This window comes from Pseudopodoces humilis, chromosome 7 (assembly GCF_049639895.1).
Source record: "Pseudopodoces humilis isolate 2021_Gansu_Grassland_sample_001 chromosome 7, ASM4963989v1, whole genome shotgun sequence".
In the NCBI taxonomy this organism is placed as follows: Eukaryota; Metazoa; Chordata; class Aves; order Passeriformes; family Paridae; genus Pseudopodoces; species Pseudopodoces humilis.
In genome coordinates this window covers 60,921,176-60,943,471 of record NC_142206.1, presented here as the reverse complement: position 1 = coordinate 60,943,471, position 22,296 = coordinate 60,921,176, and the positions used below count along the sequence as shown (strand labels likewise).

At 54.9% G+C, this 22,296-nt stretch overlaps 1 protein-coding gene across 6 annotated transcripts in view; it reads right to left on the bottom strand.

Moving 5' to 3' along the window:
- Nucleotides 1-511: 511 nt before the first annotated feature.
- Nucleotides 512-22,296, bottom strand: part of TRIM9 (tripartite motif containing 9) — a 56,334-nt gene continuing 34,549 nt past the window's right edge. The window contains exons 4-13 of one of the 6 annotated variants that reach the window (XM_014257433.2): nt 18,929-19,039; nt 18,369-18,522; nt 16,368-16,525; nt 15,032-15,170; nt 10,818-11,006; nt 8,115-8,156; nt 7,093-7,116; nt 5,750-6,053; nt 4,199-4,361; nt 512-2,057 (exon numbers count right to left, since the gene is read on the bottom strand). In XM_014257433.2, the coding sequence (XP_014112908.2) occupies nt 1,995-2,057; nt 4,199-4,361; nt 5,750-6,053; nt 7,093-7,116; nt 8,115-8,156; nt 10,818-11,006; nt 15,032-15,170; nt 16,368-16,525; nt 18,369-18,522; nt 18,929-19,039 (1,347 nt within the window). In that variant the 3' untranslated portion in view covers nt 512-1,994. The other 5 variants (XM_088057554.1, XM_088057555.1, XM_088057556.1 and 2 more) reach the window with 5 other exon arrangements.

Genomic DNA, 22,296 nt, shown 5'->3' with positions numbered 1-22,296 from the left:
AGGAACAAGCATCCTTCTGAGATGCACTTCATGCATTAGCATTTTCTTCTTTAGCCCTGGACTGGAGCCCGTGATGAGCTCAGAGGCTGCACATTGAAAACCTCTCCTGAGTCAGTGGGAAAACAGAGCAGGCACTGATATCCCAATCCTCACGGCCCTGGGAGAACTGTCCATGCTGTTCCCTTGGAAATCCCCCTCCACTGACCCCTTCAGCATTTTGCCTCTATTTCATCTCCCTGGGGAGGTGGTGCTCTGTATCCACTCCTGGTCGTTCCTCCCTCCTTCCAGGGATCCAGGGGCAGCCACAGCTTCTCTGGGCAACCTGTGCCAGGGTCTTCCCACCCTCACAGGGAAGAATTCCTTCTTCAGGTGGCTTCCACGGCCCCTCCCTCCCATTGACCGAGTTCTGTCCGTTCTCTGCCGCTGTCTCTGGACAAGGACAGTGAGGGATGTGCACCAAGGGGGGATGAGATGGGAGGTGAAGCAAAGAGACGCTCAGGAAGCTCTGCCCTTCTGTCATAAAAGTCCTTTATTAGAACGGCAAACGTGACCCTCGTGGTCAGTACAGCGGCTGTGTGCAGCTACCATCGCGCAACACGGGGAGGGGAACGACGTCTTACAATCACTGGGACTCTAAGAAGCACCATGAACACCCTAAAGAACGGGGGATGACGGCTGAGAGAGGAGCCCCGGGTGAGCCGGCCACGGGGGCTCCTCAGGAACACCAAGGAGCCGCCCGGCGTTGTCCCGCAACGCGGCTCTCCGGCAGCTGGGAGCGACTCCTTGGTGGGAGTCAACGAGAGATAGCACCCATCCAATAAATTAGGAAAACTTAACGCTAGAGCAACGAGGGAATGAACGGGACTGTCCTGGAGGAGGGCACGCTGGGAGGGAATGGGTTATTTACACTTGTTTTTCTGCTGGGCCGGCGCTCCCGTCGTGTCCCAGGCGGAGCGGGGAATGAGTGCCCGGCCCGGCTCCGCGGGGACACGAGCGTGCAGGCGCTCTCGGCTCGGCCACGGGGCTGGCACCGTTCCTCTCCCGCCTCTGAATTACCAGAAAGTCAAGCAGGGGATGGAGGCCGGCGGGAAGCGCCGGGCGCGTATTCCTGAGTGCGTGGCGGGGCTGTGGTCCAGCTCTCCTTCCTCCCCATCCCATCCCCACCCCCGGGCTCTGTGTCAGACCCTCACTGCAGAACCAATTCTCCGGTGATTGGAAGGACACTATCAGTTGAATTTAAGGCTAGGCTTTATATGGCAACTATAAAAAAATAAACGCTAATCTCCAAAGAGCCGGGCGAGGCTCTGCGGTCTATGGCTGTGGCGCGTGTGCTGGCACCGAGGCGTGGGGGGGTCCCCGGAGGCATTGGGCACCCGACCAAGGGCCTGCCAGCACCTGGGGACAGGACAGGCCACCCCCTGCCCCGCAGAGACACCCCAGGGGCAGGCGGGACAGAGAGGGGTGTTTTGGTAAGGACATGGAGACTGACTGGTAATCCAGGACCCACCTCTACACGTGACCGAGGGTGCTCTGCAAGAAAGGCCACAGGGGAAAGAAAGAATCCTGCAAAGTAACCGGGCTGGCGCGGGCAGAAGCGTTCCCGTGGTGGGGTCCCTCCGGCTGGACCCACGGGAGGGGAAAGCGAGACGGAACTGCCCCCTCCCCCCCAAAAAACCCCAACTCAAATCAGGAAAACCAAACCTAAAAGCGGACACAGGAGAACAGCTCAGGCTACCTAGGTACTTCATCAGCCAAAGAGAGCTAAAGAGCGAAGCGCACACACACGGGACAGCGCGGAGGCCGGAGAGCGGAGGCGGCCGAAAGCCAGGATCTTCCTTCCCGAATTGCGTCCCCGTCTCCGGCCAGAGGCCGAGCAGGGACCTGGTGGCCGAGCAGGGACCTGGCAGCTGGGCAGGGACACCTCGTCCTGCAGGAGGGAACGGGCTGGCTCCTCTCATCATGCCGAGAAGAGGCAGCCGGCTCCGGGAGCATCCTCAGGGCATGGCCGAGCGCGAAGCGTAGAACTCGGGCACCGGCAGCCCGGTGTGCAGCGTCACCTGCAAGGAGAGACACGGCTCTCAGCTGGGTCCCAGCGTGCCTGCCGGGACAGCTCGTGCCATGGCAGCTGGCACATCGTCCCCAGAGAGGGCAGGAGCAGCACAGGGGACAGGCAGGATGTGACCGGAGATGCAGGTGTCCCCAGAGCTGTGGCAGTGGCTCCATCTGGCTTGCTCCTCACTTTTCTGTGCTGCTGGAGCGAACTGGGACCGCTGGTACCGAGCCCAAAATATTCCCAGCTGGCTGTGTACAAATCTGGCTGCCAGAGAGGAGGGGCACGGCAGGAGCTGGGTCTTTGTGCAGGTGAGATGGACAGGAGGGGATTGGGGGGGCCTGAAGGACAGTGAAGACATTACAGGAGATCCTGGAGAAACCCCTGAGCTGAATGGGGAGGGGGACAGAGAGGGGACAGGGACAGTGGAGGGGATGTGGCTGATTGCTGGTGGGAGGAAGGAGCTTTGTGGTGGGGAACTGAGCAGCATCAGGATGTTGGGACAGGGCCATGCTCGCACAGGCACTGGTGAAATTCAATTCCCTCCACAAATGCTTTAATCTGGGAGGAAAGCACAATTCCTCCTTTCATTGCAGCAGCAGCATTTCCCCCTTCAGATAAAGATTTAAAGAAAACTGTCTAAAATACAGTGATTTCCCTCCTAATTAGAGTTGTTTTCAATTAGGCATATACCTCTGAAGAAGCATAATAAATGGCTTGGCTTAATTAGCAACCTTTTATCAGCATCCCACGGGATTTCTGTGTTGTCAGGGGATTTAGGCTCTGCCTTGCCCAGGGAACTCACAAAGCCAAGGGGCTCCAGAAATCCCTTATGGCTGTGGAGAGGACTGAGGTAGGAATTAACCCCAGCACACAGCAGGATGTTTTTACCACACCAAATTAATACAGCACCTCTAAACCCAGCATAGACAACATGGGCTTCGTTAGTGTTTCCTAATTAAACATTTCTCAGCTCTTCTCCAAGCCAGGCAGACTCCCCTGCCAGTGAGACCCTTGGGATGGGACACTTTGGCAAGGATGCTCCCAAAGTTTGGGATGGTCCAAACACGCCTCAGTCCCAGTGCTGCTGGAAAATTGTCACTGCCTTGGTGACAGCGCAGTAAGCCCTGGATCCTGATGGACACAGCAGAGCACGTCCTAATCCATGGATCCCTAATTTTGGTGCCTCTGCCCTAGCACAGAGGTGATCATAAAATCCTAGAATGGTTTGGGTTGGAAGTGACCTCAAAGCTCATCTCATTCCACCCCTCCATGGCAGGGACACCTTCCACTATCCCAGGTTGTTCCAAGCCCTGTCCAACCTGGCCTTGAACACTCCCAGGGATTCAGGGGCAGCCACAGCTGCTCTGGGCACCCTGTGCCAGGGCCTCACAACCCTCACAGGGAACAATTCCTTCCTAACATCCCATTCCCCCTTATCCTTTCGCTCCAGGCTGTTCCAAAGTCCCTCTCCAGGTTTGACACCCACTGTAGAAGACCCTGCCAAAATGCTCGACACCCCAAGATGATCCATTAGGTGCAACGTGTCCTTGGATGTGCCTGGGCACTTGTGCAGGGCTGGAGGTGCAGGCAGTGGTGGGAGCGATGTGCCAAAGCCAGGCTGTGGAGGATTCCCTGGGACAGAGGACAGCAGGGATGTGGTCAGTGAGAAGAGAAAGGAAAGATGGAAATACCGGATTGGCTCAGGGTGTCACCGCTTGGGGATGTTCAGGAGAGCTTGGGAGAGAGGGAGAGAAAAGGGGTTTGAAATGTCCCAGAGGAAAACAGGCTTTGGAAAGTGCTCTTCTCCCTGGTGATGCTCCTGTCCAGGACCTGGGAGAGCTGTAGGAGCCAGTGAAGCTCTTGTGAGGGAGCATCACAAAACACAGTTATCAAACCCCATCCCAGGGAGGGCTCCAGCAGCCCTGAGGGAGGAACCTGGAGCGAGGAGCTCCCTCCAGGGAGGCCTGTCCTGATTCTGGAGACTCACAGGTGGTTTAGGGTGCAAGTTTAGCTCCTTCCAAGCCACCCTTGCTGCACAAGAACCCTCCTGCTCCTGAGCAGCAGCTACTGCAGTGACAGCAAGGTCACCCCTTCCCACTGCTGGGAATGTCACACCCTGCTCCAGGAGCCCGACCAAACCCGTACCTGCACGTTCCTGTTGAGGCTGACGGCGGGGAAGAAGAGGCCCTCCAGGTTCTCAAAGGCCACAGGTCCTTGCTGGTCCTCGTTGATGGAGAAGGTCAGAGTCCTCCTGGTCAAATCCAGCAGCACTCCCACCGTGGCGCCTTTAGTGATCCCGCCCTCGGTTCTGTGGGAGGAGAGAGCAGTGCCTCAGTGTCCCCCGTGCTCCTGGCTCAGGCCATCAACTCAAGGACTGATGATGGTGAACACCACAGCTCAGCCAGGAGCCAGGCCATGACCTGCTGCCATCCCAGCCATGCTCCTCATTCCCTGGGAACCTCCTCCTCTACCCTCCCATGGAGCTGCTCTCCTCTTGCCAGGATGTCCCCAAGGGAAAAGCCACCCCGAGAGCAGCCACAGCCACACAACCACGAGGGAAAGCACGTGGAACTGTGGAGCAAAGCCACAGCACCCACACCAAAACCTGCTGGTCCATCAGGGAACGGCCCTCGGGTCTGCAGGAAGGTGAGCCCGGGCTCTCCCCAAGAAAAGTCCCCAGTCCCAGGTGGAACACGAGCTGTAGCTGTGGCACAGGGATCGAGGCAAACGTTGCTGCAGGATTTGGCTGGTACTGGGAAGAGGCTGCCAACAGAGTCAGCATGGAAAGAATGGTGGCAAGCAGGGAAGGAATGCTGGAACAAAGCAGCACCAAGCAGGCAGAGCCTGATCCCCACTCGGGGAAGGGCACATCCTCCAGCATAGGAGACCGAGATTGATGTCATCCTCCCTGTGGACACTTGCAGGTGCCACTGCCAAAGCCACAGGCTCTTCCTTTGTTGGAGTCTGAGACACAGAGTGTGTGCCCTTGGCTCTGAGATCCAGGAAAACACTGAATTTCATAAAACATGAAATTTATGTGTGTGTTTTCATGGTGTTACATGAAAACAACTGTTAAAGTTAGATAGAAAAGCTAAAAGTGTGTGTAAATTAGAGAGTTTTCTTAAGTCACTGGGTGAAAAAGTTAGAGTTTAAACTAGTTTAGAGAGCAGAAGACAAGATGGAAGATTTAGGGTGTTGTTTCTTTTCCTTCTTTCTTCTTCATTTTCATTTTCTGGAGGGTTTTGGGTAGTAGGAGGTGATTGGACAGAAAATGTCACAGTGCAGCACACAGGTCATTGGGTCATTAAGAAAAATAATCCACATGTCTATTGTTAATTGGGTAAAAATAAACATAAATATAAAAAGGCTGCACAGTTTGGGGCCATTTTGTGCCATCAGAACCCAAAGTGTGCCAGGCTGCAGTGAATTAAATTTGTGCAGAGAGTCTGGAGAGACCTGCCAAGTTCTGTGCTGACATCCTGATAAACACGAGAAACAAGATCCCAACGAGCTTTGGAGTTTCTGTCCTGACCCAGAGAACTGAGATAAACAGAGGGAGGATCCCAAAGGAGCTCAGCCCAGAGGGGACTGAGAAACCCAGGAGTGAGAAGAAGTACAGAATCAGAAAAACAGATTAAAAAGTGACATTCCTTGGGCTGTGGTGCCCGGAGGGGCAGCCCCTATCCCAACACCTACCTGTTGGTGTGGGAGTTGTTGTGCATGAACCAGCTGCGGTTGTTGTCCACGTACATGGCCCAGGCCTTGTCGTCCTTGCCCAGCATGGCATCCTTGAGGACGTCGATGCGAGCCACGCCGAAGGCCGGGTCGGGGTGGTTGTCGTAGCGATCGATGGACAGCTCCCAGTAGTGCAGCCCTTTGGAAAAGCCCGTTTTCCCCAGCACCACCCTGTCATCGTAGCTGTTGCAGGTGACAGTCAGGTTGTCGTTGGAAAAGATGATGTCGGCATGGGCAGAGGCGGGGTCGAAAGAGAACCAAGCGACTGGAACACACAAACAACGCGGGGTTAGCGCGGTGGGGACGCGCCGGAGCCGCGCGGAGCCACACGGACACGGCATGCTGCATGCAGGACACGGAGCTTCCACCAGAGAGGGACAACTTCCACCAAAGAGGGACAACTTCCACCAGAGAGGGACAACTTCCACCACCGAGGGATGCTCTGAGCTCCTGTGGCTGCAGCTGCCAGCGTGCCTGAGGTTTTACGGCCAGGACTTGGAGGAGTTTGGCTCTTGCTGCTCCATGGCTCCCAGTGTCTCGGCTCGCGAGCCTGCAGGATCCTCAAAGCCTCCTAAAATTTGGTGCTGGCAGGAGATGTGATCCTCAGCAGGTCTCCAAGCTCTAACAGAATTATGGAATTATGGAGTGGTTTGGGTTGGAAGGGATCAAAGCCCATCTCCAAATCCTGTCATGGGCAGGGAAACCTTCCACTATCCCAGGTTGCTCCAAGCCCTGTCCAGCCTGGCCTGGATTGTAACTTACTCTCAGGACCAAGTGTTATTTAATTTTCAGACTCAGGTCAGTGTGGGAAGGGGACTGAGGATCAGCAGATAAACTCTGTGTGTGTATTTAAGGGCTGTTTTTGGGAACCAAAAGCACACACAAACATCTTCATTTACTGAGATGTCACATCACACCAAGAAACCTCCCTGCCAAGCAACGAGCCACACCTAAGCCAGGAACTCATGGGAAGGCTGGAAAATGCCCCAAAACCTCCACGATTCCGTAGGGCTGCTGGTTTAAATGCACAGGACTCGGTTACTGCAACTCTGACAGACACAGCGTCACGTCCTCGACAAGACACAGGGACGGGGATTCATTCACAAGCCACCAGCCCGGTTCCCCAGGTGGTTTCCTCCAGCTGAAAACCGTGAACTGACACATCCACAAAACACTCTGACGGCTTGAAAAATAAAAACACTCGGGTGAGACTGATTCACTGGTTTATTGGAACGTTTCACAAGACAGCTCCCATGCACGCGGCCGCCCCGCGCTCCCCGCGCCGCGCACGGGGGGTGCCGTACCTGCCACCATTTTTTTAATGTCAACTGTGGTCATTCCCAGGGAAAGGCATGCGGGAGAGAAAACAGCACGTCAGGTTGGGAAGGGAAAAGAAGGAGAAACCATTCCTGCTTGTCTGTGATTCCAGCCAGAGCACGGAGCTGTCGGCATTTCGAGAGGCGCGAAGACGGGCTGGGGCTGCGGGGTGAGGAGGGAATCCCACAGGGCTGCAGGCTCCTTCTCCCAGGGCAACGAGCAGGACTGGCCCTGCAGACAGTCTGGAGAGGACGGGCAAGCAGCAGCCACCTTGCTTTAATTAGCTGCAGAGGGGGTAATTGCATCCACGGAATCAGTGCCTTAATGAGCAGGGATATGGACTGAGAATCATGGAATGGTTTGGGTTGGAAGGGACCTTAAAGATCATCCAGTTCCACCCACTGCCATGGGCAGGGACACCTTCCACTACCCCAGGTTGCTCCAACCTGGCCTGGGACACTCCCAGGGATCCAGGGGCAGCCACAGCTTCTCTGGGCACCCTGTGCCAGGGCCTCACAACCCTCACAGCCAGGAATTCCTTCCTAAAATCCAACCTTAACCCTGCCCTCTTTCAGTTTAAAAGAGGAGGAGAGCAGAAGGATCAGTTCTTAATTACAGGGCCACTTCCAGAGGACTGACCTCGGGCTTCTCTTTAAAACCATGTGGGGGAAACCAAAATGCTTTTACATCATCATAACTTCTCCAAATGTGCCTCCTGCCCAGGGAGTCCCCATCCCTGGAGGGATTTAAAAGCCATGTGGATGTGGCACTTGGGGACACAGCTCAGTGGTGGCCTTGGCACTGCTGGGGAATGGTTGGACTCCCACAACCTTAAGAGGGATTTTCCCACTTCAACAATTCCATGATTCTGTCACATCTGGGAGCGCTCTGCAAGCAGGGTACGAGCAAGAAACGCTGCTCAGTCGCCAAAGAAAAGATAAAAAAGCAAAAAAAAAAAGAATGAAGCAACACGCAGTAGGTGCCAGCTAATTGTAATTAAGATACTTGCCTAATTGGGAGTAAGGCGATCCTTGTGTGTCAAAATTGCATCCTATAAAGAGATACTACATTTCACACATCACAGCTGAGGAACAACAACCTCCTGACAAACACTCCTGAGCATTTCATTGGTAATTAAGCATCCAGCAGCCACGGGAAGCCTGATTCATTAAAAGCCAGAGGGCACGGAGCGGGGTGGCAAACACAGCCTGGGAGCTGGAGTGTGGACTGTATAAAGTCTGACTGCTCAGGATGCCAAATTATTCTGCTTTTTTCCAGAAAAGAGGCAGGAAATTTTAGCCTTGGTGGAGTATCTTGGCTGCTTGGTAAAGATTCTCTAAACTGACTGAGAAACCAGTCCTTGAAGGACAGGGATTGAGGAAAAGGCAGCTCCTGCTGGGTGTGAGTGCAGCTGGAAAGGGGATCCCTGGGGGCTGACACCTCCTCAGACCCCTGCTAGCACCAAAGGGCTGTAGCTTCATCAGCTGCATGGGCGGGATGTGTTGGGGTGCCCTTCATGCTCCTGGGCCTGACTGCTGGCTGCAAGCACCTCATGGGAGCCAGGGACTGATCCAGGAGCTTGTCCTGATCCAGGGGCCTGTCCTGATCCAGGGGCCTGTCCTGATCCAGGGGCCTGTCCTGATCCAGGGGCCTGTCCTGATCCAGGGGCCTGTCCTGATCCAGGGGCCTGTCCTAACCTAGGGGCTTGTCCTGATCCAGGAGCCTGTCCTAATCCAGGAGCCTGTCCTAACCTAGGGGCTTGTCCTGATCCAGGAGCCTGTCCTAATCCAGGGGCCTGTCCTAACCTAGGGGCCTGTCCTGATCCAGGGGCCTGTCCTGATCCAGGGGCCTGTCCTGATCCAGGGGCCTGTCCTGATCCAGGGGCCTGTCCTGATCCAGGGGCCTGTCCTGACCTAAGGGCTTGTCCTGATCCAGGGGCCTCTCCTGATCCAGGGGTCTCTCCTGATCCAGGATCTTGTCCTAATTCATGAGCCTGTCCTGATCCAGAAGCCTGTCCTGACCTAGAGGCTTGTCCTGTTCCAGGCACTGTGTGGGACAGCACACACGAAGGGTGTTGGATTTTAGGGCCACCTCAGTGCCTGCTTTTGCCCCTCGTGCCCTGGCTGTTGGTGGGACAGCCCCTGGCTGTGCCTGTGCTCCGTGCTGTGCCAAGAGGCTCCTCCTGAGGCTGCTTTAATGAATCCTGCCCCGTGTCCCGACTCCGACACCGCTTTTCCAGGTCTCTGCGCATCGCTGCGCTCCAAGCTCTCCTGAGGGACACACAGACCCTGTTTTGGTGCTCAGGACCCCGTTTTTCCCTGTCCCCCCACCCCAGAGTGGGGCTGCAGAAGGTCCACACACGGGTATCGCTCACGGCCAGCGCAGAAGGGTCCCGGAACACCGGACACAAAGGAAGGAACGTCCGTAACAAAACAGCGTTGGAAGCCATCAGCTCACAGCAGCACGATGAGAAATCAAACATAAAAAGCACAAAGAAAAGAAAGTTTGCAGGGTTCCCCCCTCCCCACCCCCTGGTTATGCTGGCAAGGGTCATGCTGCAGCATTCCTCATTCCGTGTTATGGGATGGAAGTCAAACAATCGGGGGCCCCCATTCTTCCAGGGCTTACACCGGAGAAAGCCGGGAATTAACGCCTTTGGAGCAATGTAAATCCAGAGAGGTGGAAGAATCAGGGCCCAGGATCTTTAGCAACAGAAGATGTGCAAAGAGTGGTTAGAAAACGGCTCTGAGAGACCTCTGTGGCTCCTCTCTGGCTGCCCAAATCCATCCCTCGCTCTGACCTGCCTACATCCCAGCACAGCCCGTCATTCCGGGCACGGATCCGAACCGAGCGCTCCTCTGGGGCTGCCAGGCCAGCGAGGCATCACGGCAGTGCTGTCCTCTGCTCTGCAGGAAACAAGGCTTTGGGATGATCACAGCTGGCTTTGGAAAAGCCGAGCCCAGCGCTCAAAGCTGAGCGGAAGAGAGCCCGCGTCTCCAGGCCCTAAGTTGGGCTGTGAGCTGGAATCACAGAATCCCAAACTGGTTTGGGTTGGAGGGGACACAAATCACCTCACTGCACACCCCTGCTGTGGGCAGGGACACCTTCCACTATCCCAGGCTGCTCCAAGCCCTGTCCAACCTGGCCTGGGACACTTGCAGGGATGGGGAATTCACAGTCTCTCTTGCCCGCTTCTTTCTTACCGGGGGTCAGATTTAATCAACCAAACTAATTTCACAGACCAAATCTCCCAGCAGAGGCTGCGTTTCCTGGTTGTATTAGGGAAGGAAAGCATGGGGCTATTCCCACAGGTTTTACCCAGGGAAGGTTTTTTTCTGATTATCCCTTGACACGAGCTCAACACAAACTGGGAATGGGGAATCTTCTAGAGGAAAGTGTCCCTGCCCACACCAGGAGGTTGGAAGTGGATGAGCTTTAAGCTCCCTTCCAACCCAAACCATTCAGGGATTTATGATCACCAAAGGGTTCAGCCTTGCCAAGAGCAGCACCCAGGTAAGGAATTACTGCGCTGCTCCATCACCCCACACCTCAAACCGGCACATCCCAGCAGAACCACGCCACTGACCCACAGAAAGAATTCCCGCTGCCATCCGCATGTCATGGGAAAAACAAACACAACGGAACAGAACAAACAGTTTGGAGATGCCCAGAAGCACAGACCAAGAGGCAACGCCAGAGGTGCTCAGCTCACCGGCTGAATTCAGGGACTGTAAGGAAGAATGCAAGCTCAGCTGGTGGGCCGAAGATCTTAGCTCAAAGTAGGATCTCCCCGAGAAGCTGGGTTGTAGATTAAGGGTGGAGGAGAAAGGACTCATTCTACGAAGCTGCGATCTTTCCAAAGGCACTGGAAAAGGGAGGGTCTGTTCTTCTGACTGCGCGTCTAAACGTAAGATCAACGCAAACTACAGATCAGAAATGGGGTCTCTGCTGGGCGCCGTCGCTCCCGAGCCTCGGAGCGCAGCACGGACCCTGCTCTGCTGGCAGGGCAGGAATGGCTGGTGCTGGGCAGCCCAGAGAGACCCTGCAGGGCAGCCTGAGCAAGGAAAACACGTTCATCTTCCAAAGTGTCCCCGTGTCAGCGTGACAAATTCAACTGGCTTGTCTGTAAAAGGGGGGGGGTCCTGCACCTCTTCACAGGAAGGCACCTAAAAAAATTCACAGGTTACCATGCACACGTCCCACCGTGCTTTAACACATCCCAAACCTTTTTGTGCACAATTATCAGGGGTGGAAAAACCCAGCTGGTGACATTTTGCAGGGCTGGGCTAAGCTCTATCACCCTAAGAACCACCAAGCACCCACCTTACTCAAGGGCTGTTCGGGAGGTTGTGTTCTTGGAATCCCTTTGTACCTGTCAAAACACATCTGAGCCTTACAGCAAGAATTTAACCCGTGGGATTCACAGCAAAATGTCAGAGCAGAGGGAACCTCTTGGGTCATTCTGTTCCACAAACAGTCACCTCCTGCAATTTCTTCCCTAGCCTTTTATCCAGGATTATGTTAACGTGAAAATGTAGAATCCATCATCCACACACACTGTATCCCCCAGCCTTCCCAGCTCTGCTTTGAGTATGGATTGAGCTGGGAATTGTGGTAAAACAGATAAAAAGGGAATATTTCTCTGCATGGTGGGTTGTAACCTCTGCAACTCGCTGCTGCTGCTGAGGCTGTGGAAGCAAAGGGCGTCAGTGGGGTCACAGGAGATAAATTATTGCACAGCAGTCAATAATCAGAGCTCAAAGTTAGGGAGGAACAGCTTCTAACCCTCCCAAGGGTGAGAGGAACCACTACCACGAGTAGCTGTGCCCATGGCTCTCCCTAAGCAGCCTCCCACGTCCCTGTAGCTCCTTGCAGACTCTTCCCCCTTGGGTTGTTCACCCTTTCCAAAAGCTGCTGCTTAAAAAGCCCTGGTTGCTGCTCAGGGTCACTCCATGGATGGTCAGGAATTTAAAGTTGGGTTCCAGATGAGGAGCTGGGATGGAAAGGAAAGGTTCTGGTGCTTGGCTTGGCTGGGGAAGGGAGGTGGAAGTTCTCTGTCTGGAGAAAAGCCTGGGAGACACCGCTGAGCTCCGTTTCTCCATCTCCACCTGGAGTGAGCTGGTCCTTCATCCTGACATCCAGCTTGCTGGGCAGAACATGGAAAGAAGCCAGCAGGAGACTGGCCAGAGGCTGGGAAATCTGCTGGAAAAGGGAAAACCAGGAGAGCAGGGGCTGCCCAGCTCAGGGAGGAGGAAAAGGAGAAGGCTGGGAGAGACCCCAGGTCTCCCAGGGGTCAGGACAGCCAAGCAGGGCTGCCACCAACCAAGCTTTGGGACATATCTGTGCCCTGGGTCACCTTGGAAACTTTCTCCCACACTCACCTCCCAGCCCACAGCTTCATTCAGGTGCTGGAGAAACAGAAGTGAAGGCAAAGCCTTGGGCTAAGGTGTGACAAAACAAGAGACACTCCCAGGGATTGTGCAGAAACAGCCCAAAATCAGCTCAGGAGGGGACACAGTTCAAGGGAAGGATGTCACCTTCAACCCTCGCTGCCCCTTGGCTGTGCTGGTGACAGGGATCTTCATCCCTGGGAAGCCCCAGCACGTGGGGAGCACAAACCTCCCCGCCAGGAACCACCTTGTCCTGCTGGTGGCACCAAGGACCAGCTTTGAAGAGCGACCTGCAACAGCTTCCTGTGGGATGAGCAGCTCTCAGCACGAGCTGGGAAGGAATTCCTGCTGTGGACTGCTGCATGTGCTGCCTTCCCATGGGATTTTCCACTGGTGCTGCCCAGCTCCCTGTGGCTGCTTGGCACAGAGCCCCGGACACATCCCCTTCTTCTCATCCTTCTTCTCTTCACACGCTGAGGCTCTGCAAGACCTTTAGCTCTGCTCACAGAAAGCAGAAGAAAGGCTTCAGTTCCCTTCCACAGGCTGCAGATCTCATGGATTCTCTCAGAATTACAAACCAGCTCTTCAACACCAGAATTCCTTACCAGCACTTAGAGCAGGACAGCCAGGCTGGGAGAGACGCTCTCTTCACATCCAGCCTCTCCCTTCTTTTGTCCTCTCTTCCCACACAACCACTTTGCAGGAAGCTGCAGAGCTCGGCTGAAGGGAAAAGCTAAGCCTACTTCAGACAAAATAGCTCTGAAAAAGGCCTGATGCTGCTGTAAAAGGCAGGAATAAAAGCCTGAGCGAGGGCTGTGATGTGCAAGGCAGCTCCATTCAACAAGTCACTCGGATATCCGGAAGCTGCACACACTGATGTGATTTATTTCTCTTTGAATCCAAAGGAGCTCAGGCAGCCTCTCAGAGCACAAAATGCTCCAGGCCCGTTTGACTTTTTTCTCCCCTGGAATAACAAATGCAAAAGCTCATTCAAGTGAAAAGGCTGAATGAATTCAGCCAAGGAGAGTGGAACTTCTCCCTGGTGGCACGGAGCAAGCACCAGCCCCAAGCACAGCCCTGCTGCCACCACAAGCAGCTATTTTCTCCCAGATTCCTTCGTATTCTGGAGCTGGGCTTGAGCTTGGCTCAAGGTGAGAACACCTCTGAGAGGAAATCAGAGCTGGGAAGATCATAGTGGGGACCCTGTGAATTCCTGCCTGGGACAACTTAAAGCCCAACTGGTTTTGATGAGGAAATTGTGTCTGTGAGGCACAAATGAGATGAGAAGTCAAAGCTCTGCTGTCTCCTGCTAAGGCTGGGCTGGGAACTGTTGACCTTCAGGCTTTGGGAACAGTCTTGGCCAGCCTGGCACGGGGCTGGATCCAGCCTGTCCCATCCCTGGATCTCCAGAGGAACTTCTGCAGCTTCTTTGCTGCTGGTGCTCAGTTTGCCAGCAGGCACTGATGTGTCTCTGTGCTGTGCCCTCCCTGCCTCTCCTGTGAAGTTTGTCACAGTTTTGCTGTCCGCTCTACCTCTGAATGAATCCCATTCCTTGCTGCCCTTACCAAACGGGAATGGTGATCTCCTGCAGGCAGCAGGAGAAGCACTCTGCATAGCCTTGCTCTGCTTTTGTCTTCTAGGGTTTTTTTCCAGCAAAAAACCCATTTTTCTTCTTGCTCAAAGCCCCCAGGGCTGCTCTGTGGCAGGAAAGCTCTCACTTTCCTTCCACCCCACCAGCAGCCCCACGAGCTGTGTGTGTCCCCTTCCGATCCCAGCTGCCAGCCAGCTGGATGCTGCCGTGAAAAAATCCTCACACGGCTTGGAAAAGAGAGATTTTTGTCTGGGAGCAAGGAAAAGGGATTCCAGCAAGCGTGGAAAGCTCCCAAAGAAGGGTTTTGTGCCTGGCTGTGGGGCTGCAGACGTGCCTGGGGGGGCTGATCCCTTCCTCCACAGCTGCAGCTCCCGACTCCCACCTCGGGGCCAGCCTTGCCACTCTCCACCTGCATGTCAGGAATAAACCAATTTTCCACAATGGATTAAGTGCCTGGTGTGACAAATGTACTTAAAGCCAGGCAGGGAGATTCCCCTGCAGCCTGCAAGGCAGTGTTTAATACTCAGAGTGCAGATGATGCCGTGAGGCTCCTGTGCATCCCTGGCTCTGGGAGGACACCCACACTGCTCCCTGTCCTGCACTGCCAGGCCTGAATCCCGTGCTTATGGCACTGTGCAGCCAAGCACAGCCCCTCAGGAGCAATGCTGGCAGTGTTCTGCTTCAAATGGGACCAGTGAAAACATCTGAGCTTCCCTCTGGTGTCACATAACCCCAAATTTAAACAGCTCTCCCTGTGCTTCCCCGGAGAAAAATCAAGGAAAGGGTGAAATCAAAGGAAAAGGGTGAGAGGGAAATTAAGGGGGAAATTCTGGCACTGCTGGAGGTTCCTGACACAACTTTCCCCCTGTGGTCAGTGCTGGTGGTTCCTGCAGGGGCTGCTCAGGGAGCTGAGCTGGGGTGTCCTGAGCTGCTGCAATTCCTTACCCTCGGAAGTCTGGAGCACCAGGGTCTTGCTGTAGGGGCTGACTCCTGACTTGTTGAAGGCCTTGACGCGGGCGCTGTAGGTGCTGTTGAAGTGCAGCCCATCCACCGTGCACATGGTCTCCTTGCCCACATACACCTCCTGCAAGGCAAAGGGAAATGCCAGGGCTGCACAGGAGCCCCAGGGCATGCACAGGATGCTGCCCTGCTCTGCCCCCCGGGGCCTGGGGCTGCAGGACACGGCTGAGGCTGAGCAAAATGGGATTTGTTCCTTGGGCTGCGGCACCGGCAGGAGGAGCAGGGGTTCTGCCCCTCTGCTCTGCTTGGCTGAGATCCCACCTGAGCTCTGCCCCCAGCTCTGGGGCTCCAGCATCAGGAGGATGTGGAGCTGCTGGAGAGAGCCCAGAGGAGGCCCTGGAGCTGCTCCAAGGGCTGGAGCCCCTCTGCTCTGGAGCCAGGCTGGGAGAGCTGGGAATGCTCCCCTGGAAAAGGCTCCAAGAACACCTCAGAGCCCCTGGCAGGGCCTGAAGGGGCTCCAGGAGAGCTGGAGAGGGACTGGGGACAAGGGATGGAGGGACAGGACACAGGGAATGGCTCCCAGTGCCAGAGGGCAGGGATGGATGGGATTTTGGGAAGGCACTGACCTCGTTCTCCCCACACCCAGCCCCCTTCTCTCCAGCTCCCACCTCACCTCTCCTTTGCCTCAACCCTGCTCTGGCTCCTGCCTGCCTGAGCTCCTTGTGGATAAATTCAGAGTGCAATGGGCTGCTCCTGTGCCTGCTCTCAGTGGATGTGAACACGCCAGGATAATTATTGGCGTGTCGGATCACAGAAAAATCATATTTTAATTGTGTAATTACAGCAATTTAAAAACCCTCAGGCCTTAAACACCTCTGCTTGCTGGCAGCTGGCAAACCATGAGGCTTTCATGGCAATTAGCACACCGTGCATGAAATATCTAGTAACGTAAAAACATGGAGCTTCATGGAATCATGGAATGGTTTGGGTTGGAAGGGACCCTAAAGATCACCCTAGTCCAAACCCTGCCATGGCAGGGACACCTCCCACTGTCCCAAGGTGCTCCAAGCCCTGTCCAGCCTGGCCTTGGGCACTCCAGAGATCCAGGGGCAGCCACAGCTGCTCTGGCTATCAAGAGCTTCAAACTTGTTCTCTGATTTTCCAACTCAGCATTTACACCACCTCAAACCACCCTGTACCCCAAAACCCCACAGCTTGTCTGCCCCATCCACTTCCCTAAATTAATTCTGTGCTCAGCTGCTGGCAGGGAATGACTGGAGGAGAACATCCCCTTCCCACGGGGCTGGCTCCGAGCACCTACCCTGAACTGGCCGCCGTTGCCATCGTCCAGCTCCAGGATGTATCCTTCCACCTGCACCGTGGACAGAGGGGGCTGCTTCCAGGACAGAGTGGCACTGTTGTTGTGGGTGCAGCACTCCTCCAGCTGCAGGATCGGCGGGGCCGGCACTGGGGAGGAGACTAATCACCAATTAGTGCAATTAGCGCAACCCTGGGGGATGCGGGGTGCGTTTACTGCCTCGGTGGGAAGGAGGCAGAAAGGATTGTTCTCCCACCAAGCTCCACCAAATTCCTGCCCCCTGCCAGCCTGGTGAAGCTTTTCTGCTTTATTCCCATTTTCTAATTAATCTTGGAGAATTATGGCAGCACAATGTGCCTGTTCTGAGCTGCCTGGAGTCCCAAAGCTGAGATGTTTCTCCCACAGGCTCAGCAGAACCCTGGCTCTGGACTTACCTACAGCCCTGCTTTTCCATTCAATAAATCCAACAGAACTGGGGGGCTGAGTACCCCTTTTGGCTCCCAGCAGCTGCACAGGGGGCAGAAAGAACTGCCAGGGGTTTTTCTGTACGTGTCCCACAGCCCACTCCTGCTCTGTCACAGGGGAGAGTGACAGCCTGACAGGGACATGTCCCATCTCTCAACAGAGATCCATCCTCATCCTCACTGCCCAAAGTGATAGGAGCCAGTGGAAATTGGCATGGAGAGCCCAGGCAAGATGGGGAGGAGCCATGGATGTCTGAGGAAAAAGCTGGACTTGCTGGCAGAGGCTCAGCATTCACCCTCTGTGACTCCTCCATCTCCTGGGCTGGATCCTGCAGGCTGCCAGTGGGTGTGGGATGCCTTGTACCTACTGCTCTTTATTGAGGCCTCAGGTGCTGCCCTCCCTCCCCTGGTGCTGTGACACAGATTTGGGATCCAAACCCAACCTCCTGCAAGTCTACAAAACCAACAACTGATTTCCACAGCGAGGGTGAGCTGGGAGGAGGAGGAGGAATTTGATAAGAGGAGGGTGGGCGGCTCAACCAGCAGCAGATTTGCTCTTATTAATTAAAAATAACCCTCTGGGCTAAATTGCAGGAAGGGAGGGCAGGAACACAGGAACGTGAAGCAGCAATCCAGCCCTCCCTGCGTTTGCTACCCAAAAATATTCCTGACATTTCAAATTAACAGCCTGGCTAACGAAGAGCAAGCATGGCCAGCTCCTCCCTGCCACCAGCAGGGCCAGCAGCTGAGGATGCTCCTGGGGGTGACACACAGGAGTGTGGCCAACATCCTTCCTGTCCCTGGCCACTGAGACACCCTGCTGTGTTCCTGGGCCAGGAATTCCGGCTGTGATGGGAATGAAGGGCGGTGCCAGAGCTGGTGAAGGTACAGCTCAGATCCAGTGTCCTCCTGAGCCTCCCCATGTCACAGCCCCTCTTTGTCAGCTTCCCAAATTCCTCACAGGCTGCAGCAGCCCTTGGTGGGACAGCAGGAGCACAGAGGGAATGGGGAACAGGGATGAAATGAAAGCCAAAATAATGAACTAAACCAACAGTGAGGTGAGGAGAGGGAGGGCAGAGCCCAGGCTAAGTGACCTGGCTGTGTTTGGAGGGACATCTGGTCTGTGACAGATGCTGCTCAGCACTGAACGAGCGTGGGGATGTGAGGAGAGGTTTGGGAAAAGCCTTGTGCTGCTCTCAAACGAGAGGTCCCAAAAGTGCAGAGCACTTTTCAGTGCACCAATAACTTTATCAGAGCACTTTCTAATGCACTAATAACTTTATCAGAGCACTTTCTAATGCACTAATAACTTTTTAATGCAGTAGGAGTGCTTTTCCAGGTAAAGCCAAACTCCTGGCACCCTGCTCTGGCACAGGGATGCCAAAACACACAAGAACAGGCATAACTTTGGGTCTGGGGTGCCCAGCCTTGCTGGGAGATGAGAAACTCTTCTTTTCTGCTCTTTCCTTGGGATGAGCTGCATGGAAACTCCCAGCAGGAGCAGAGCTGAGCTCTGGGAAGGCACTGGAAAGATCTTTACCTTTCATCTGGACGAAGTCGAGCTGGTGGATGGACTGCAGCAGAGGGGCGTTGTCGAGGTTCAGGTCGAAGTCCGTGGTCATGCGTGGGGTGAGCGTCCCCTTGCCCCACTGCTCCTCGGTCAGGTGCACCCTCCTGATGAGAGCATCTGAGATCTGCAGGGGAAGAGAAGCCTCAGCTGCAGTGGGAGGTGTCCCAGGCCTCGTCCCCACCCTGCTGTCCCCAGCTCTGGGATGTCACCCGTGGTTTCCGGCATCGCTCTTCACTGCAGGCTCGGCTGGAGAAGGGAACCCTGGAGCGCTGGGTGCAGGGTTTAGTGCCAAAGGGAGCCCAGGAATGAGTGCTGGGATGCAGCTCCCAAGGGCTGTCTGTTGGGTCTCTCAGGGGAGAGCCACGAGCACCTTGTGATCCCTGCTGCAACCCTCTCCTCCCGCCCTGCCCCTGCTCCTGCCCCTGCTCCTGCCCTGCTGTCAACGTGCAGGTGATCAGAGGCACATCCTTGGTTTTATCCTCCCTGGAGCAGCCCCCAGCCCTGCTGCATCCCCCAGGCTCCACACCCACCTGCAGGAAGCCGCTGGGGTCGTTCTCCTTGATGACCTCCAGGCAATATTCCATCAGCCCCGTGGTCTGGCGCAGCTTCACCGTGCAGTGCGAGATCTGGTCCCGCACCACCTGCGGGGGACAAGGACAGCAGGGTCACCGGGACTCCAGGGAACAGGGACAGGCAGAACCAGCATCACACACCAGAATCCAGATCTCTCAAAACCTGGTGAATGGCAACACAGAATGCCAGGAGGTTTTTTTTGGGTTTTTCCAACCCAAATCCCGAATCCAACTCTAATCTCGTTCCTGCCGTGGCAGGGACACCTTTCGCTATCTCAGGTTGCTCCAATCCCCATCCAACCTGGCCTTGCACTCTTCCAGGGATGGGGAATCCACAATCTCTCTGAGCAAGCTTTGTTTAGCCCAAAATCATTAACACACTTAACACATTAACACATTAATTGAGTAATTACTCAAAGCAGGAGGGCAGCTCCATGCCCTGCCTTTAATTAAGCCAGCTTCCACATGGCAGCTCCTGAGCTCCATGCAAAGCAAATGCCAACTTCCATAGATCCACAGCTGCCCTCTCCAGCCTTGGAATGCAGCCAGGTTCTGGGGCTGGCTCTGGGGCAGCTGCACTCAGCAGTCCTGGATGAGGAGTGACCCTGGCAGCTGCTTTTTCCTGGAGGAATGAACACACCACCTCCCCCAGCCTCATCCCTGAGGATCTGGTGGAGATGCCCATCAGCTGCATGGACCATGCAGAATTCCTTTGTTTTCACCACTGGCTGGGGATGAGCTCTGAGGGAGGGAAACTCCAGGGAAAGGAGATAAATAAATCAATCCAGACTCCACATTAAGGCACCTCTTGCACTCTCAGCTCGTTCCCCAAGGGATCACACTGCAGTATCCCTGCAGGGAAGCACAAGTCTGTGGTTTACTGGTGCCTGAGGCCTCTGCTGACCTTCCCTGCATCACAGCAAGGAGGAGAGTTCAGGCTGGATGCCACAAGAATTTATTTGAAAGCTGGCTGCTCCTTCACACTGAATCCTGCAGGTCCAGGACTGGCAGAGCAGCTTGGGAAGAGAGATTTTTACTCTTAGATGAAGGTTCTCAAACTCTCATGGAAGATTTCTTCATGTTCTACTTCTGGAAGAGCTCTAAAAAGCTGTGCTGAGTTCTCCACTGGCACTGACCAAAGCTGTGCAGCTCAGTGGAGCATTACAGCGAGGATGAGCTGCGAGGATGAGCTGCAGTGGGATGGGAAAAGCTGCAACAAACAGGGATGAACATTCCTGGGAGCTCAGTGCTGCTGGGATGCCCATTCCGAGCTGGAGAGCACCTCCTCCAGCCAGCATCCCTCCAGAATTCCTGCCTGAGGGACAGGCAGGGGAAAGGAAGGCTCCTGTGGTGAAGGAACCTGGCCTTCGAGGGGAGGTGACTCCTGCAGGGCAATCAACGCCACCACGTGTTGCTTAATTAAAATTTAATCACATCTACTTAATCACCTAGCAGGAAGAAAAGAATTACCAGCCTTGCAGCTTAGGAGCACGGATTCATTCAGGTTGGAAAAGCCCTCTAAGACCACCCAGGCCAGCTGTTCCCCCAAAGCCACCACTGACCCATGTCCCCAGGTGCCACATCCATATGGATTTTAAATCTCTCTGAGCAGCCTGTGCCAGGGCTGGACACCCCTTTCCATGAAGAAATTTTTCCCCTAATATCCAATCTAAACCTCCCCGTGGTGTATCTCGAGGTTGTTTCCTTTCATCCCATCCCTGGGAGATTTGGGACATCACAGCTTGTGTGAAATGCCATTGAACACCCCCCAAAACAGCTGCAGATTTTTAGGGAGCAGCCATTCCAGGCTGAGGGAGGGGGTGCACCCCGTGTGCAGGGTGGACAAGGCAGCAGAGGGAGCTCCCATATTGCTCCTCTGGACCAGAGCAGAGGCTTGTGGAGGTGCTGGGTGGCTCTGAGATGGAGCTTTTGTGCAGCAGGACCTGCACATGCTGCTTTTGGCCTCAGACACTGCTGTTCTGAAGTGGGGAGTTCATTCAATGCCTGTTTCTAACACCTGAGTGCACTGGAACAGCTCTGCTGGGGTGAATCACAAATTCCAGGATGGTTTGGGTTGGAAGGGATCTTTAAAATCCATTCAGTGCCACCCCTGCCATGGCAGGGACACCTTCCACTATCCCAGGCTGCTCCAAGCCCTGTCCAGCCTGGCCTTGGACACTTCCAGGGATCCAGGGGCAGCCACAGCTTCTCTGGGAATTCTATTCCAGGCTCTCCCCATTCTCCCAGCCAGGAATTCCTGCCCAATATCCCATCCATCCATCCCTGCCCTCTGGCACTGGGAGCCATTCCCTGGGTCCTGTCCCTCCATCCCTTGTCCCCAGTCCCTCTCCAGCTCTCCTGGAGCCCCTTCAGGTCCTGGAAGGATAAAGCAGAGCCAACAGCTGGTCCTGGAGATCCCACTCCTACACTGACCTTCCTGATCCTGCAAGGCCCTGGATTTCGTTTCTCAGCAGGGATGCTCAGTCCTTCAAGGACTAGAAGAAGGTGCAGGGGGGTGCAGAGCAGCATTTTGGCTTCGTGTGGCCCCTCCTGCTCAGGGTGAGGGCTCAGGAGCTGTCTGCCCCTGGAAGGGATTTTGCCTGTGTGGATATTTGGTCTCCCAGCTGCAGACCATGAGATAAAACCAGTCTGTGGGGTCCAACCCTGCTGTTGGGAGCACATCCTGACTGTAGCAGCCATGCCAGAGGTTTTGCATTCCCTGCCTGCTGGGATCCAGATTGGCAAGCGAGGATCCCACCTGGAAAAGCCGCATCCCTCCGCTGACGTGAGAGCCCTCGGTGGGGAAATGCACGTGCCCCCGGGAAGGCAGCAAAGATGGGATTGCTAAAACAATCTCCTTATCTTCTTTGCAGCTTAAATCTCTGTCTGGTTTGCCCAGGATAATGAATTTGTGAAGCTCTCCCTGCTGGAGCTGACGCTTTCCAAGTATTTCCAGCAGAATTGCCATCTGCTCCCTCCAGCCCGGCACCAGCTCCAGGGAACAGCGTTTGGCTCAAGACAGAATAAAAGCTTTTTTCTTATTCTACAAAAGTGGTCAGAGACCAGAAAATAGAGGCTGTGAAGTCTCCAGCAGTAGAGACACCCCAGACTCCCAGGGAGGCTGTTCCAGGTGAATCCAAAGCTTCAGCTCTTTCCCAGCCCTTCCCTAGCTCTGATCCCCTCAGGGATCCAGCATCATCCATCTGGAGAACCAGGGAATAAAACAAACATTTTCATTTCAGCATCTCTGCAGCACAAAAGCCAAGAGGAGAAATCCACGTTGCCTTCACCAGCACCAAAGTGCTTTTAAGGCAAACAGAGAGATC